The sequence below is a fragment of the Acromyrmex echinatior genome, chromosome 2, assembly GCF_024713525.1.
Source record: "Acromyrmex echinatior isolate Ae372 chromosome 2, ASM2471352v2, whole genome shotgun sequence".
Taxonomy (NCBI): Eukaryota; Metazoa; Arthropoda; class Insecta; order Hymenoptera; family Formicidae; genus Acromyrmex; species Acromyrmex echinatior.
Window position 1 is genome coordinate 21,648,600 of NC_141853.1, and position 18,572 is coordinate 21,667,171.

Below are 18,572 nucleotides of genomic sequence, written 5' to 3' on the forward strand. Positions count from 1 at the left end.
GAAAAGAGTTATCACGACGCACGTGGTATGTGACGGTGTTACACGTCGGTGCTTGCGATCGGAAGTGACTAGATATTATTACGAGACCATGATATATGAGCGCGCGCGGGAAGAAAAGCCCCTCTTTATGTTTCCTTTTCGTTGGGCGATCGTGAAGCGGAACTTCTTCTCGCATGACGTTATCTCGCGCGACTCACCGGAAATCTGCACTTAAATCGCGCGAGCTCGAGCTGAGAATAGAAATAAAATCGCTCCCCTGTGCAGCAAATAAATCTAAGACCCATTAATCGAGGCACTTGTATGCCGACGTGGATTATGCATAAACATTAAATATTGTAGGATGGTTATTCAGTGTCTTATTAGATGTAAACGGAATCGGATGTTATGATCATTTAGAATTATAATTACTCATCTTTTTACATCTGTGAATTACTGATACAAGATCGCTCGAGATCGCTCGAGTATTTTGAATAAAAGTATAAAAGTAAATAGAAGCAGTTTGGAGTAATCACTCTGATCTAAAAATCTTATCATTTATAGTAATGTAGAAGACAATAATTACAAACGATTTTACTTTTCTAATTAATCAAATCTGAAAAAAATAGTATGAAGAAAATCCTTATTATGAAGAAGTCCTGCATTTAAGATACATCGAGTAGATATATGGAATCAAGGCAAATATTTCTTCGATGTACATTTCCACACTGAGTCAACATCCGAAAATACGTGGTTTGTTTGCGTAGCCGAGCGCGTAGAATTGATACGGTTAACAGAACGGTAAAAGCAAGTATGCATCTGTCTAGCGTCAATTAACCAGTTCGAGCGCATCAATGTGAAGATCTAAACATGTACACAGTAAAAAAATTGTGTATTTGTGTTGGAAACGTCCACTCATGTTCTTGTTAACAATTTGTGTTAAATTTTTTAACATATTCGAATAATTCAACATAATGTGATTACGTTATTTAAAGATTTGGTATTAAATTGATATTTAACATTTCTTAGTATCAAAATGACAGAATTCGCACTCTAAATTTTTGAAATTTTACTCCCAAATTTTGGTAGGAGTAAAATTTTCATTTTTAGAGAGAAGAAGAATCACTCTTAGAGAGTGAAGAATCACTTCAAACGAGAGTCAAATTTCAATATCTGTAGAGAATATTTCACTCTCTGAGAAGAGAGATTGAAAGTAAATTTAGTTAAGTTTAGCCCTCCTATATCAAATCTTGACGAAATTAGGCTCATTTGGTACGTTTTTGCACAAAATAAAGGAATCTGGTAGAAAAAATGCATTGCTCTGCCTCACGAAGCGAGATATTAATCATTAAAGATTTTTTTCCCTTTTAGGAAATTTATTCCTTAAGGAATGAAGTAAAATTCATTCTTATCGAACTGACGCAATTATTACTTTTTGTGGAGTGAAATTTTACTCTAAAAAATTTAAAGTGTATGAATAAATAAAATAACATAAAAATAGTGTCTTAAAACGTAAATTGATGAATGAATAAAATGTGGGTTAATTTAACATATCATAAATATTAATTTTCTGAAAAAAAATGCTTTCACGGTTTGTTTACAAATCGTGATGATATTACCTCTTGTATTTATTCTCTTATATAATATTTATGTATAATCCAACATATTCATCTTGTGTTAAATTAACTCAAAAATTGGCATGAACATTTGGGACGTGCGATTTATGTAAAATTTGACACATTTTTTTTAACGGTGTACGAATATTTGTAATTAGTTTTTTAACGAAAGGTTTGAGAAATTATATTTAATATATTTTTATTATCCATATTTAAGCGTTTGATCTTTATTGCTATTCAATTTAGATTTGCTTACGTGCACAATTTAAATATTACTCTAAGTAACAGTTTATCTTATTGAATAGTGCAATTACAGTTATATAATTTTCTAATAAAGTCTTGATGACATTTTATCATGACAGTTTCCATTCTGGTTTATCTGTAGTTGAATTTTCCAATTCAAATTTATTGTAGTTTCCATTCTGGATTAAATTTTGGAATTCAAATGGAATTGAGTCCATGATGTCGCGTCTTTTTCTACCAGTTGCTGCTGTGGTGGTGGTGGTGGTGGTGGTGGTGGTGGTGGTTGTTGTTTTACGGCAGCGGCGTTTACAACAACACTTCTTACATTTCCTTGTCCTTTTCAAAAAGAAGGATTCCTTTGTACAGAATAGAGAACGTCGTTATTTTTCGGAAATTCGTCGATAAATGTCATGTTTAATAAATAAATTAAGACTTACGGATTCCTGGAACATGACACACACCACAATCGTCAAGATCAAGAACACCACTGATAGTCTCATATTGCAATCTTGCTGCTGATAATCTTGCACTGTGAATGCTTGCGTCGAGTAGCACATTTATACTGTGCCGCTGAATAACAATTTATTTGTTAAGCATTGACAACGAATATGGTACACACCTGTTTTGCCATTTGTCATAGTTCATTGTTAAATATATTTCGTATAATGAGAATAATGATAACATATCAATCATCATATGTTCCGCATTCTTTTAGGCATATGTCGCTAATATGATGTAATTGTTATATGCATGCATGCATGCGGAACAACGTCGGATAAGCATATTCAAATGTATTCCGGTATTACAGGGAAAAATACTGACTTTTAAAATTTTAAAAAAAGACGAACAGACATTTGTTAGGTTATATTTTTAAATTTCTACTTTTTTTTAAATATATATAAATATAATAAAAGCCCTAGTAGGAATTGACTATCGGCGAGGTCTAATTTTACTACTGGTCTAATTTTTATATATCAGTACACACAAGATATGATACTAAAGGAATATTGGGATGATAGCAATGGATCAAGACTTATAATATAGTACTATTACAATACGGAATGATTATTAAATACCGATACAAATATATTGACGATGTACTGTCTCAATACGGATATTTGATACATTGAATTTGGATAATTTTAGTATAGAAACACCGAAAATGTAATGAAAATGTACTGGATCAATACTACTATTCAATATTGATCAACACATTGGACTAGTATCATATCATTGTTTTTTAAATACTGATCCAGTATTGAAATAGGAAACTCATTTTTCGGTACAAGATCAGTACTTCGCCAAAATTGAATATCGTCTGAATTCTCACTTGGGAGATTAAATTATTATCGGCATTGTAGAATACTGAAATTTGTGCATAAACATGGTGTCCAACACGGTCCTTGAATATCCTTGGATCTTGGAATTATACTGGAATTTTATATATTTTGGAAAATTCTTAGAAAACTTCTGAAATTTCCGGATCTGGAATTTATCATTCTTTATAAAAAAATCAGAGCGAAAAAAGAAAAAAATAAGAAGAAAAATGTTTGGATATAAATCTTCTTTTAATCCGGCGTGAGCTAGGTCAGATATGTCACACCTGACATTGATTTTTTAATGTTTAAAATTGTTATTAATTTAATTAAAATTTTAATAAAATTTAATAATTTTCTTATAATTCTGAATATTTTATTTGCGATTTTTATTTAGTGGGAGATCCGTTGTGTTTTGTGAAGTACTTTTAGATTTAGGTACTTTTAGATACTTAACACCTAATTTACGCCTTAAGATATAATAAGTCACGAATAGAAAATGAGAAACTTGAATTTAATATAAAATAGAACATAGGTAGTAAACAAATTGTTTGTGTTGACGGAATGTTTGATGTTATTTATAAAACAATAAATAATATTGTTCCACATTAGCGTTTTAATTCATTCTTATGGTATAGAATCCTAACTTAAATATAAAGCATATAATAATGTGCAAATCGATGAAAATTAATTAAATAATGAAAATTAATCGATGGGATAAATCCTGGTAAAGCCAAAATTTTTACCTGGAATGTTCTGGAATTATCCTTGAATTGACTAGTCAGATTTATTGGACACCATGATAAATTAAATAAAATACTGTGTGTGTGTGTGTGTGTGTATATGTGTGTATATATATATATGTATATATATATATACATACACACACACACACACACACACACACACACACACACACACACACACACACACACACACACACACACACACACATATATATATATATATATATAGACGATTTAAAACTATTATAAGTACATAAAAAAATATGGTACAGCAGTATACAGCAGTATTTGCATTCAACTTAATGCGACTTGTGAGTATAACAATTGTTTCATATCAGAGACATATGCCTAAAAGAATGCGGAACATATTGATACTTTGTTATTATTCTCGTTATACGGAATATACTTGACAGTGAGCTATGACAAATGGCAAAACAGATGTATACCATATTCATTGTCAATGCTTAACGAATAAATTGTTATTCAGCGGCACAGTATAAATATCGCTACTACGACGCGAATATTCACAGTGCAAACATTAGCAGCACAAGATTGCAATATGAGACTATCAGTGGTGTTCTTGATCTTGACGATCGTGGTGTGTGCCATGTTCCAGGAATCCGTAAGTCTTAATTCAAATATGATCATTTATCGATGATTTCCCGAAAAATAACGATGTTCTCTGTTCTGTGCGAAGGAATCCTTCTTGTGTAAAACAAAGACAAGGAAATGTAAGAAGTGTTGTTGTAAATCCCGGTGCTGTAAAACAACCACCACCAGCACCACCAGCACCACCACTACCACCACCACCACCACAGCAGCACCTGGAGGTAGAAAAAGACGCGACATCATGGACTCAATTCCATTTGAATTCCAAAATTTAATCCAGAATGGAAACTACAACAAATTTGAATTGGAAAATTCAACCAGATGGAAACTATAAAATGTCAAGACTTTATTAGGAAATTATATAACTACAATTATATTACTCAATAAGATAAATTGTCACTTAGTATCTAAATTGTCCACGAATATAAATTAAAGAAAGATGTATTATATCAAACACTTAAATATAGATAATTATAATTTCTCAAACTTTTTGTTTAAAAACTAATTACAAATATTCGCTATAGTATTCGTTAAGTAAGTAAACCGAAATAAATCTACATTGGTAAAAACGGACATCTAGAAGTTAAAATTATGATAATATGGATATTAGCAGTGATTATTGCAGTGAGGATTTTTCTGAATGACTTTTTGTCGGAAAGAAATCTACAAAAAGTTTCTTTTATTCTCTCGCGGTTGATACACGTGACGTATACCAATTCCAATGGATGTCAGCTGAAAAAGAGGGTCTTGTCTGATTCGACATTTGTACACGACATTTGTACCAACGTGTATACTCAGTCCTTCGGGCCCGACGCATACGAAATGCTGGTTTTTCTCGTAGAATTATGGCCAATGCATTCAACAAATTGGCGATTTTTTTTGTATGATACTGGGAGGAGTTCATCGATTCGCGTCATGTTTCTGGGGCCTCAGGACCGTCTGTGTGGATACGAAGGAAAGCTTTATTGATGAGATCGTTAATACGCCAGATCAGCGAATGTTTTGCTGCCAGATCGGACGTCTATCCGTCGCGATCAGCGACCACCCGATGAGAGTCGATCGTCTTCCTTTCACCCATGACAAAAAGGGACTCAACTTTGATATACTAGTCTCTCTCTCCCGCAACATTTAAATGTTGCTTTGTCTTTGTAAGTCAGACTCTTTCGCTTAACGTATACAATTTCACAAGCCGCTAATTTAGTTCTACATTTACACTTGATCATTTCTTTCTAAATTGACGTATGATTAAAATTTTTTAAAAATAAATGAAATAAATAAAAAAAATAAATTAAATTTTTTAAAAACTGTTTTCTACATACTTTTATATATATATATTATAATATATATATATATAGAGTACAGAAGCTTGCAGCATTATTGCTGTAACATTATTAATAATGTTATTGCTGGAATAATTTGTGTTGGAATATCTGCTTTATTAATTAATTACGATAAAATTAATTCTACTTGCAAATATACTATGTCAATCGTCTCAAAAAGTTCTTATAGTTGTATGAAAAAATAGACTAGATCAAAGTCGCGCGCGCGCATTCTGACAACATGATAATTTTATATAATATAAATTTTTGTCTATATTTTAATCCTTAATACTAATACACGCACACTTGAGTCATTCGTGTACATTTCTTTTTTTTTTAAACTAAAGGCCTCACGTAATTATAACGTTTATTTACAATTATTTAAAATATGCAATCTTACTATATTTTCTAAATATGTTAAAGAATCACTTAATAATTTTTGTATATTTATTAAAGTGATGAAAATTAATTTGGCCATTGTGTGTAATGGAGGACTGGAATTATTGTATGTATTAGGGATTAAAATTGATAAAAAGATCCTGTGCTGTCAGTATAGTACCGCGGACATGCGTCAAGTGACACGGGATAACGCAGAACCTCCGTGTAAACATCTGACCACCAAGATTCGACTTAAGAACCCTGCATAGTATCGATTATCATCGTCGTGGCGGTACATCTCGTCTCAATACGTCCATCAGATCGCTCGCGCGTAAGCCGGGGCCTTTTTTGCAGCGTCGACGACGTCGGGCCTTGGGAACGAGAAGAAGACGAAGAAAAAGATGAAGTGGAAGAAACGGAGACAAGTCGTGGTGAATTGGGTCCGCGAATCTTATCCGCGGATTGGCAGACATCGGCATACATATTGCATGTCCGATGGGGACATATTTATTGGCATCTCTCTATATACTCTATCGTCGAAACATGACTGCGCCCCGACACACCCCTCGAGCCCTTCCCCTGTGCCAACCCCTGTTCAAATGAATAAAGTATTCCGTGTTCTTGGTACGGTAACTCTTTTTGCAATGCCTCGCGTGTAGGTTTTGCTGTGACTCGTCGACGCTTTTGCGCGGGAGACCGGCGCTTCGCGAATGATCGATGCTGAAATTATAGCGGGCTTCGTCTCGACGGACTCCGAACTCGGGGAGATACAGCGTATCCGACTTCTTCTTCTTCTTTTTCGCGTCCGCGCTTTGTCCCTTCCTTTTTCCTTATCTTGTAATTTGGAATATTACCCGTTCTGAAATCCCAAGGGATTTCACAAAGTGCTCGTTCCACATGGAGGAGACCTATTAATTTCGCGTTGAGATTGCGAGCGAGGAAAAGTGCGATCGATCGATCGAATGAGTGCAAAATTGCGGCGCAAGAATCGCTGTGTTTTGACGCGGATTGGTTACCTTTCATTTTGATCCCGTATGATTTAACTCTGCACACGTCGTCGAAAAATATGGCCGAATTAAACGCGAATCCCATATGAATTCTGAGAGGACAATATTGATTTATCTTCACTTAAATCACATGAATGGCTCTATGTATTGTAAATTTAAATTGATAATATAAATAAATTTATCCTATAAAAATTTATTCTTATATTAATCGTGAAGTGGTTCGATTAAATCACAAATTAAGGGTATAAAAATACTTTACTTCCTGTGCTTTTAAATGAATTATGTATTATATATAATATAAATAGCATTTTTCTATAACTGTCATTATAATATTATTTACAGTTATATCGGGCTTCTTAAAAAGGAATTTCTTATAAATAATAGAGAAGATACTAGATGCCAAGTATTTCTTGACCCTCTCACCATACATTGTCGGCTTATTATTTATCTTACCCCGCAGATCAAGTTACTCTCGACGATATCTCTAATGTTGTGATCGATTGCGTCCCGTATTCTGTTTCATCCAGGGTTTCATAGCGTATATGTCATACTCCATGAAGAAAGTTGTTACATGTGGATGTTCTTGGGGGACGCGATGACTAAGTCATACAGCAAAATTAACTACTTGTCGGATTAATCGCTTTAATCGCCAGTCTATCTCACGACATAGGCAACTCGATGTGTTATGTATATAATAAATCAGTTATACATTTTATAACATATATTAGATTTTATACATTCCATTTTTTTTGCTTTTCCTTTCATTTGTTTATCATCACTCTTTTTTTTACGGAAAGAACGATTTTTCTGAAGTATCTGAAAATTTAGTTAGATCTGAAAATAAGACAAATCTGAAAATAATTTTGTTGGACTATCACAATAATTATGTGGGACGCTAAAGCATAATGGATAATGCTGCAAAAAGTGTTGACGTTCTAGCAACCAGCTTGAGTGTCTTATATAATTATTTAACAAAATTATTTTCAGCTCTGTATCTAGCTAGATTTTTAGGTACTTTAGAACAATAGCTTTTTTTTATTGTATTTGATACAATATTGCTCAATCTAGTACCAATTATCGCACGTCGTAATAATTTATTATGCGATATCATCCATTTCACTTCCACGCCTTCGGGATGGAAGCGTGTAACTGCGCACGAGGTCGACAGTTATCTCACAAGCTTCTCGAAGGCGGGCGAGTGAGGAGCGCCAGGTTATACAATGGGACAATCTCCGACTTGATTTTGCGTTAGGCGGCCGAGATTGGCAGTCCGCGTTACTTGCCTGCCAGGCAGGGCAACGCCACGCGTTGTGCTGTACGTACGTAGGTATATAGGTACAGTAGCGGCGTGGCGATGTGATCCTGTCGGGCACAGGACTACGTTACCGCCCCCACGATTACAGACGAGGAGGACGACGAGAGCGAGGACTAGGATGGGGGCCATCCCAGAACGTCTCTGCCTCTGACAGCTCGACTCTCCCTCCGTCCTGCTCTACGCCATGTCTCCTCCCCGTACCCTCGTGTGACCCCAACACTTCATTCTGTCCCTGTCTCAGCCTTCGCGTATCCCGTACATCTCTCTCGCTATCTTCACCTATCGCCGCGGTATAAGATACATCGTGTATAGGTCGCACAACGGAATTCTCAGGAAGGGCGATTTCTAGCGATATTCAAGTAATTCGCTGTTCATTAAACGTTACGTTACAAAAAGATATATTTAAGAGCATCATTATTCACATAATTACTCACGATGAAACGATCCTTTTAATCTTTCTTTGAAAAAGGCAATGAATCAATTAAATTGTGTTTACCAACGCGACAACCGGTCGCGTGTGATTCAGACTATTAATATGTATTCGATCGTTCTACGTGAGATTAACGTGAACTGTTTTCGTCGCTGTTTTTGTGAAGGGGAACAACAGGATTAGTGATGGTAGTAGTGTTTCCAATTTGACTGGACGTCGAGCGTGGACTGGAGGTCCGCGGACTATTCGCTCAGTCCTTTCTGGCCTAGGGTCGCATTAACATTCCACCACCGAAATTATTTATAGCTTCATCCGAGATATCTCGAGATGTAAATCAGACATTCCTCTAATTTGGGATCCTCGTGCGGTATGAGACTGCGTGCGTTCGCATCTATAGACAGTTTCGAACGTGGGTGTAACGTATCATTTGTTCATCGGCTGCGTGACGGTTACTCGGAAATCAAGTTTGGAATTGCAATAAACTTCGAGATTAAATCAGAACGCATATATATATATATATATATATATATATATATATATATATATATATATAAAACATTGTCTCTGAATATCGCGCAGCGAATGCAGTCTCGTTGATTATTCTCCTCGGCGATAAGTCTTGAATCCAAATATTTGAGTAAAAAGGATCACTAATTGCGGAAAAAAATGGTTCTAGTCAAATTGACTGAAACTAATATTTTGTAGTTTTATAGAGATGCTGATCAAGAGTCTCCTAGGTACAACCATCAAAAGTGAATTTTGTTGTAGCACCATTTGAAAATTGTTTTTTTTAGGTCTAATTGATCCGAAAAGATCACTGAAAGAGCAATTTTTATGAAGAATTTAAAAAATTAGCTAGATACAGATCTACAAATAATTTTGCTGGACCATCAAAACAATTGGGTAGTTATGTTTAAGATTCTTGTAAAATTATTTTCAGATAGCGTATGTGACGTTTCTTATTAATTAAATATCACTAATTTAATATTATATGTGTTTCCTTCAATATTTATTGATTACAAAAAAATTTGACTGTATAATGAAATATATATTTCTATGAAATATATATATATCTCATTAACTATAAACAAATAAAATACATGGTTTATACTTATTTGCTAGAAATAAATTAAATTTTATTTCGTTGTGTTTAAATAGGAATTTATTTCAGTGAAATAAAGATATATCCCACAAATAAACTTTTTAAGTATCTTTTTCTTAATATAATCAGCATCTCATAAATTACCAAATATCATAGTTTCAGTTAATTTGACTATGGAACCACTTTTTTATATGATTAGTGAGGGATCTTTTATCAAATTCCGTTTGCCATTTTTTTGTCGATGAATAGCATTCTCCATCAGAAGAATCGTTCGCGAGATAGGTTCGACAGGTAGTGTTTTTATATTTAAAAGATATTCTTGTCGTTTGGGCGAATAAAGCTATACGTTATATCCCTACGCCATAGCGTGAGAGTTAATAAACTTGAGAGTTAACGAAGTTCGTACGTGCTCCACTACTCGCGTAAGGGCATCGCGTGAGAATCTTTTCTCCCCGTTATCCGTACTCCTCGTCCCCGAAGAGAAACATTCACGCGCGCGCTACACGTTCGCAAATTCAACGCATTCGTTACTCGGCGAGACGCAAATCGGAATATACGCACCGTGAGTAACATACATTGAAGTTAATGCGCGTGATGTGCGAATTAAAATCCGAAGAAGAAAAGAGGATAAAGGAACGAGGCTAAGGAAAAAAGTCGCCGGCGCGGCGCAGGACGGCGTCTTCATTACGTGCTACCAGTTACTGACGTACTCCAGGTATCCATCAGCCCCTCGCGAGATCCTTTCGAACTTACGTGACTAGAAATCTCTTCGGCACAAATACCAAATGCGACGAGTACTCGTTGCGTAAAGACGCGGATAGTCAGTGCAGAAGAAACAGAAAGAGAAAGAGAAAGAGAAAGAGATACGGCGGCGGAGGAAACTAAAATGAGAGTACAAGAGACAAAGAGAGAGAAAGAGAAAGACAAAGAGAGTGCACAGGGCTCTCTCTGCCCGGTGGTAATTGGCGGGCAAGACGGATGGCGGTACTTATTTGCACTCGCTCTTCGGAATTAAAAGTACCGAGCGGTGCGCTCATTAATCTCGGCGTCCGTGAAGAAAAAGGTCCTCCGGAGGACGGATAGGCATAGGGAACGGGAACGAGAGAAAGAGAGGATAGGAGTAGGAAAAACAGAGTGGGAGAGAGAGAAAGAGAGAGAGAGGAGGCCCCGCTACCGGCGAACGCGTTCACCGCAGGATGTAATCGCCGAACAAACTGAAGGTCCGCGAACAATTTCCATCAACAAGATTTACGCGCCCCGGACGCAATCAGCCTCTTCCTCCTTCTACAGGTCCTCATCGGCGTCCGGGCTTCCACAGTCGGGCTCTCCTCTCTCCTCTCTCATTACTCTCGCTCTTTCTCGGTGTTGCCTCGTTTCCACGCCTCCCTCCTCCGCGTTTTATCCAATGTCGAAATGGAAGGAGAAGGAGACTGAAGGACAGAAGAGAAGGAGGAGAAGAGAGAACGCGAAGAGGAGCTGTGCGATTCTTCTTCCATCTTCCCGGGCTTATGGTGCTCGCGAGGAGCTGACTCGGGCGCAGCTACCATTTCTCGGGCGGTGATTGGCTCCGCGGGGGGTGGCGCATGCGCACCGACTGCCTGCTCCTGCTGCCCACATTAACATTCCTAACTTCGCTTCTTGCTGCGCTCTTTGCGCGTGATAGATTGCACGAGGCGTTTTTGGATACCGTTCGGGTCTACCTCCGTTTTTTTTTCTTCTCCACTTTGCGCGGCCGTCTCGTTACGGGATTCGGACGGCGCTCGCGGATTGAGTTCTGTGCCGGTTCTGCGTTTACTTCGAGAACTTCCTTACCCCTAATGTACCAACCATGTACCTACCAGTCTGTCTTGATCTCGTCACTACTGCGTAGTACTCGAAATTTTCCAACCCTCGTCATCGTTGAGTATTCTTTAAAAATTCCTGTACCTGTACGATGTTCATATTACGCAAATTATTTATGTGGTATGATGAGAAACTAGGAGTGTAAACACACGACTTAAGATATCTTTTACACATGTATAAGCAGATAAACTATGAAGTACCAGCGTTAGCCTTTTTATTCATTTTCGGAAATATACAAGAAAGTTTACAGAATCGTTCAGTGCGTTAAATTTCTAATTACTTTATCTCAATTCTTTTATGTCTGCGTAAAGAAAAAAAATTTTAACATTTTAACATCACAAAATAATCACGCAAAAGATTAGTATATGCTGAACTTTTTTAATTGTCTTCATTGATGTCATCATTTTGAAACGTATTCTTTAAATAATGGGGAGACTCATTTCTTCATCTGTCATTTATATCGACCTGCTAAAATGAGCCTGCTAAGGAAAGTGAAGAAAGAGCATAAGCCATCGGAAGTTATCGGAAGTCAACGCAACAGGATTCGCGACAGGATTCGATCGCGTAACGATTTAATTGCGATACCTGCGGTGCATCACTTTGCGTATATCCCCGAAACCGGACTCCAAGACATGGTCGTGGCCGCTACGTGTCCGTACGGTTACCTCTCAGCATAATCGCGGGACTACTCAAGAAGGTGGGCAACGGCAAGTGGTTGATGGCAAGGGGCATATTGGCTCGGCGGGGGTGCGTGCCCGTGCGCGGACGTAGCGCCGCGAATCCGTGAGGATGCATCCTGCACGGATGGATCCGGTGGTTCGGGTTATCCGCGCGTCGCACCCGCGCTCCTCCCTCATCCTTATCCCGCCTCCGGTTTCTCCTTTCCTCGTTCTTTCTACTCCTTTCCTTTCTGTTCGTTTTCCTCTCCCCGTACTTTCCACCTCTTGCCCCATCCCGTCCGCACACACGCGATCCTCGCGCGTGATTTAATGCCTCCCGAGCTGCGCTCCTTATTTATGCACCGAACATGTATACACGCTTAGCCTTAGCGACCGGAGCGACGGTTAAGGCCCCAGTACCTATATCCTATACCACGGCCGACAAGCACTGGGGCCCGGGACCTGGTCCCGCGTATACGGACCTCGCATATTATGGTGTCCGGGGCCCGACGACGATATTAAAAGGACGAGCACACCGGGATCCCGGCGGAGGGAGCGACGGCGATGGCGAGGCGCACACGCGAGGGACCCCAAATATAGACTTGTTCGAAATTAGTAACTTCTCTTTGTCTTGTCGCGGCGCGCGGTAATGCACGGCGCAGTCGGCAATCTGTGTTAATCCGATACGGTTCCGTAATTAATTCCGTCCACGTTTTAATAGCAGAATCGCGTTTGTTGATAACGTACGATGAAAATCTTGTGAAGGAGGAACAATATATGCGTTCTTCTAAATAATTAGTTAAACTAATTAACTAAACAAATAATTAATTAACATGGAAAAAATAGATTAGGTGGTACAATAAAGCTGTAACTTACTGCGAATTTAATAATTAAGAAGATTTGATGGTTTAACAAATCACTAATTCAGCTGTCGACTTTGCTACTTTAATATATAGAAAACTCAGTGTCTGTATATTGCGACTGTATAGATTTGCTGAATTAGTAAAGTTTTTAGCTGTGCTGTTTTCTGAATTTAATATTGATTTTATAAATTATATACAACTTGCAGTTGTTTTGTATATATAGAATTAATGCTATATATGTAAAAAAAATGTTTTACTTTAAAGTCTAAATTATTAATTCGAATGAACAGATCGTTTGACATACATATAGTTAGCCTACATAAATTGTTTCTTTAAAAAGATTTTTTTTTAATTATTTTAACAAGTGGTAGCAAATTCTATACGTCGTTTCTTGTGATACCAAAGTTCATTGTGGATAGAAGAGATAAAGTAGGAAAAAAGAGATAAATAAAAATGATGGGACGGGACAATTTGTCAAAGTTGATAAAAAGTCTGTCTCGAGTTATGACTGGAGAATGCTGAAAACGATTGCGAAAATATTTTATGCATTTGTAATCGGTCGCATATCGCCACGACCGAACATTCCGGGAATGCGGTGGTCGCGAGGATGAAGGTATGGCAATTAGTTCTTTGCGTTTTTGACCGGAATGCCCAACCTTAGGCGCCACCAAACCTCGTGTGTCACCAAAAAGCACGATATTTTTACGATAATGTAGTGACAAATCTCTATCATCGGTTTACATTTGTCCTTGAACCTGACCGAACCGAAAAGACTATGTGATCAAGTGAATTTTTTTTAATAAATAATCGCAACTTGAAAGAATATTAATTATTAAAATACTTTATTTAGCTGATAGGCTTTATTGATGTAATTTTGAAAAATGCAGAAATTTATCTGTAAACGATTTATAATTAGTTCTTATTGCTAGCATAATAAATATTTTCGTAAATCTTGAATGAAAATCACTAGTGGCGCTGGCCAGTATCATTTTGAGACACAAGGAATACAATAATTTATATAACAATAATTTATAACAAATCTTACTCTCTCAATTTTTCGGAATAGAATCTCACTTTAAAGAATTAAAATTGAGTCAGTTTTATCAAAGAATGGCTCAATTTTTAATTTTTAAGAGTGAGATTTTACTCTTCAAAGTGAGATTCATTCTAAAAATTTTAGACACTAAAGAAAAATTAAAAGTAAGATTTTAAAAATAAATCCTTTGTCCTCTCTAAAGATAAATATTTTTTTTATTTCCATAAAAATCTTTATAGGAATACGAGCGGAAGATATACAAATAATGAATACGTTAGTTGAAGCGTTGATCACTGCGTGTTGGCGCAAGAAACAGGTGTAAGCGCGCGAGGTAAATGTAAATGAATAAATCGACCCAGTAAAGCGGATTCACCTGCTCGAAAGTAACCGCGTGCGAGTTACTTACCATGGTAATTGAACCATGGCTGATAAAAGAGCCAGACGAGTGTCACGCGGGTAAGATGTAGGTCGAATTTAAATGTATCTCGCGAACGCCAATTGGTGTTGGAGGTTTAATCGGAACTAAGGACGAGGTGTTTTGTAAATTTACGATACTCACACGCAGTATGATCCCACCAAATGATAACGAAAAAGAAATAGTAAAAATTTGCATACGATTTAACAGATTGCAAAAGAGTAATTTCTGTCTAGAATTTTAATTCACGAAAGTTTCACGATTGCCGCGATTTCAGTTTTTTTTAATTACATCGCGATAATCAATTTTAAAGAAGTTATTAAGAATAGAACAACACACACACACACACACACACACACACATTATCAGATTTGATTAAATAATAAATTATAATGAGATTGATTTGATTTAAAAAAATTAAGAAAAATTAAGAAAAATATAACGTAAGTAGTACACTGGAAAAAATACTACGTTTTAAGAAATACTTGTTTAAAAAGTTTTAAATAAATAATACTTGTTTTAAGTAGATATTCACTAATTGTAAACATATATTTATTTAATATAAAAACCATTAATTCGACTATTATTTTTATTGAGTAAATAGTTATATTGTAAGTAAATATTTATTTAGTATTAAAAAACATATGTATTAGGGTTTAGTAATTTTGTTTTCAGAAATTATTCTTTTATATGTATTTTTATTCAGATTTAATTCCGTTTGCGATTTTCTTCAAATTTTTTCGCATTAATGAAAATATCCGGAATAATGGTTCCCGAGGCCATTGTGATCGCAGCTCGCTGTCCGCGATTATAAATGCTTAAAGAAATTAACGTTATTATTGGATCCTTATTCGATTCCTGTGAATCGGCGTGCGGCAAAGCGACAGCTTGAGAATATCGTGCGCGGATTTTAATACGTTGTAATGGCGACGTTAGCTTAATACAAGCTATCGCACATCCCGACCTCCCCGACCCCTCCTCCCTGCATCGTTAACGAAGCTGCACCGCGCCGGTAGAATCGACAAGACCTCTCGACTCCGCGATAATGCGACTCGCACCGCAGCGCAGCGCTCGGAAACGCCGACATTTCGCATAATTACCCGTTTCTCTTGACCAGCTACTTAAGCGAGCACGTTAGTTCCCTTAACCCTTGCGCTACCAGGAGTTAAGGATCGTGTAAACGTCCGGGGCGAGCGGGCACTTTTAATTGCCGGCGCGTATCGTGTCGAGCACCGGGAGAGACGACGAAGACACGAGGGAGAAGAAAGGGGGAAGCTGACGGTGGAGCAGACGTGGAGGTCGAGAACGAGGAGATCGAAAAGGAGACGAGTACGGAGACGGGGAAGCAGCGAGAGCAACCATGGCGGGAGGAAAAGAATTTTAATTGCCAGGGCAACCCGAAGAGAACGTTAGGGCGTACGGCTTATATAGCGGGCACCATAAGGTTGAGGTCGTGCCTGCCGTCCGGTACAGAGCTGAGAACCAAACAGCTTGGTAGCCAATGGGATCATATATCAACTACTGCTCCGGTAGGCAGAAACAAAATGGCGTCCGCGATTAGATTGTTGTTTCATCCCCGCGGGCGCGATCGTCCCTACTTCATTCTTTTGCCTCGTTTTCGCAGCTCGAAACTCTCCTGCACTCCTTGCTCCCCGAGCGTCGTCCAATCGGCGAAAACCACCGCCATGCTTTTTTCCTGCCTCCTGTGTGGAAGTTTGACACTGATCTCCCTAACAGTAGCCGTGAATTTGCTAAAATCAAGAAAGAATTACGTCAATTATTCTTCCAATATTATATCAACTTTAGACTTAGATAGAATTCTAGACAACGTAAAGTCCAAAATCGGGATATAAGACGTCTAATGTGTGTCTTAAAGACATTATAAAAATGTCGATAATATTGATATCTTTCATTTATTTATTGCATATCATTCTGTCTTGCTCAAACACATACATCTGTCCTTGTCTAACATATTGCAGCGCCATCTCTTGCAAGATCGAGCATTACTGCTAGACACAATTACTGCTCTGTTTACCATTCTGAATTTCCATTCTTCGCTAAGCATACATGTGAATTGCGTTTTGAACTAATTTTTTTTTAGATTTTCTTAGTTTTACAAATTCAGTGTCGTTAGTTCAAATAATCCGAGGTCCATTGAATACTTATTATTCATATGAACTATATTACTTTTATATCAAGCAAACTTTAATGTCAGTTATATCAGTCAAAAGTAAATTAATTTTTTTTATTTTTATCCAATTTTTTTGTGTAATCGACACACTCGGACTTTTTATTTGCGCGTATTTTAATTCTGTAAAAAAAAAATTTTGCGATCCATAAAGCGAGTTTGAAAATTTTGATTGCACTGTAATTCGTGATAATCGCTCTAGCATCCCCTTAAAGACATCTTATTACTTCGATTTTGGACTATGTGTTGTCTGAGATTCTTTTTTAATTTTTTCTGAAATCTATTTCTGGAGAGAGAAAACTATGTTATTCGATTAAACTAGGATAGAAGCTAATTAACAGTGAAGATATTATTTCTAGAGACATAGATGATCGAACTATGATTAAAGTTAAACGACGTCGCAGAAATTGCTCTTCAAACTGATCGGTAATCTAGCCCTAATCACCGTCAAAGTCCATCAAGATTCGTCATCGATATAGAGCCTCTCTCTTGGCCGGAATCGGCCAGAGTGTGCTCTCGCAACGTCCAACGCACACAACGTCAAGATATCGATCGCGTTGTGTTCGAGTTGCTCTTCTATAGTGGATACTCCTACGCGCCCAGTAATTTCCGTGCGCTATATTTTCATACTCGAGTTAAGCAAGGCGCATCGCGGAACTGACACGCGCCGCTGCAACTCGGGAGGTGAGGAAGAGAGAGATAAAGAGAGATTGAGAGAAAGAGAGAAAGAGAGCGCCGATTGCTGGGAAGCCGCTCGTACGCAATTAACTGCGGGGAAATGCTAATTTTGACCCATATAGCACGTAAAAATGACCGACGAGAAGCATGTGCGGTACGAGTCATTCCGAGGAGCGCGCACTCTTAACCTGTTGGCCCCGCGAGTCAACCACCTGCTCAGGAATTTTATTTCGTTATCGGGCTGACACCCTTTACGTCAGTTCGCGCGCTTGTACGAGAATAATCCACGGTTTTGGCGATACGTAAAAGAAAAGAACCAAGTCGGACGCGCGATTCCCGTTCAAACGACGGAAGGAAGTTGTATTTCAGATACTTAACGACTGCTACTATCTTTGAATAACAACGCGGTTTCGTCACTGGCGTTTGCTCCAAGTTGGAAGCGTATGAATTCTTTTCTTTATATTATTTTCAAATTTCTTGAACGAAATATCTGGACCTCCGGACTTTCGCTTTTCTCACGATGTTCTGTTTTTCAAAATTTATTACTAATAATCTCAGTTATACATAGAGAGTTATTGATGAATTATTGCACGATAAACTAAGATGACTTTTGTAAATGTCGAGGCTTTATCTTGTTCTTACTCTCTGTAATACTCTTTGCGCAAAGAAGTTGAATCATATATTATATGTAATTGTATACTTATATGTAATTAATGTAAAATATTTGTATATATATTATAATATTATTAGATAGACTACTGTTAAGTTGATTTTTTTATTACTTTCAAATATTACTTTGCGAAAAAGAAGACAGAAAATCAGTTAGAGTCAGGT

At 37.2% G+C, this 18,572-nt stretch overlaps 3 protein-coding genes across 6 annotated transcripts in view; 2 read left to right on the forward strand and 1 right to left on the reverse strand.

Moving 5' to 3' along the window:
• The window catches only part of LOC147910629 (uncharacterized), a 61,794-nt gene that overhangs the window by 30,850 nt on the left and 12,372 nt on the right, over positions 1-18,572 (forward strand). The window lies entirely within an intron of this gene.
• Positions 1,625-2,389, reverse strand: LOC147910630 (uncharacterized). Its single transcript, XM_087402797.1, has 2 exons — positions 2,273-2,389; positions 1,625-2,191 (listed from the first exon to the last, which is right to left on the reverse strand). The coding sequence occupies exons 1-2, from the start codon at positions 2,333-2,335 to the stop codon at positions 1,946-1,948; spliced, it is 309 nt and encodes a 102-aa protein (XP_087258923.1). The 5' UTR covers positions 2,336-2,389; the 3' UTR covers positions 1,625-1,945.
• LOC105153875 (uncharacterized) lies at positions 4,404-5,059 on the forward strand. Its single transcript, XM_011068993.2, has 2 exons — positions 4,404-4,519; positions 4,595-5,059. Exons 1-2 carry the CDS (start codon positions 4,457-4,459, stop codon positions 4,838-4,840), a joined length of 309 nt encoding a protein of 102 aa, XP_011067295.1. The 5' UTR covers positions 4,404-4,456; the 3' UTR covers positions 4,841-5,059.

Bases quoted from the DNA above. Each gene is read 5' to 3' on its own strand.
- LOC147910630 (XM_087402797.1), bottom strand. From the start codon at position 2,335: ATGAGACTATCAGTGGTGTTCTTGATCTTGACGATTGTGGTGTGTGTC. The intron at 2,192-2,272 runs GTAAGTCTTAAT...TTCTGTACAAAG, and splicing joins GTGTCATGTTCCAGGAATCC to GAATCCTTCTTTTTGAAAAG.
- LOC105153875 (XM_011068993.2), top strand. From the start codon at position 4,457: ATGAGACTATCAGTGGTGTTCTTGATCTTGACGATCGTGGTGTGTGCC. The intron at 4,520-4,594 runs GTAAGTCTTAAT...TTCTGTGCGAAG, and splicing joins GTGCCATGTTCCAGGAATCC to GAATCCTTCTTGTGTAAAAC.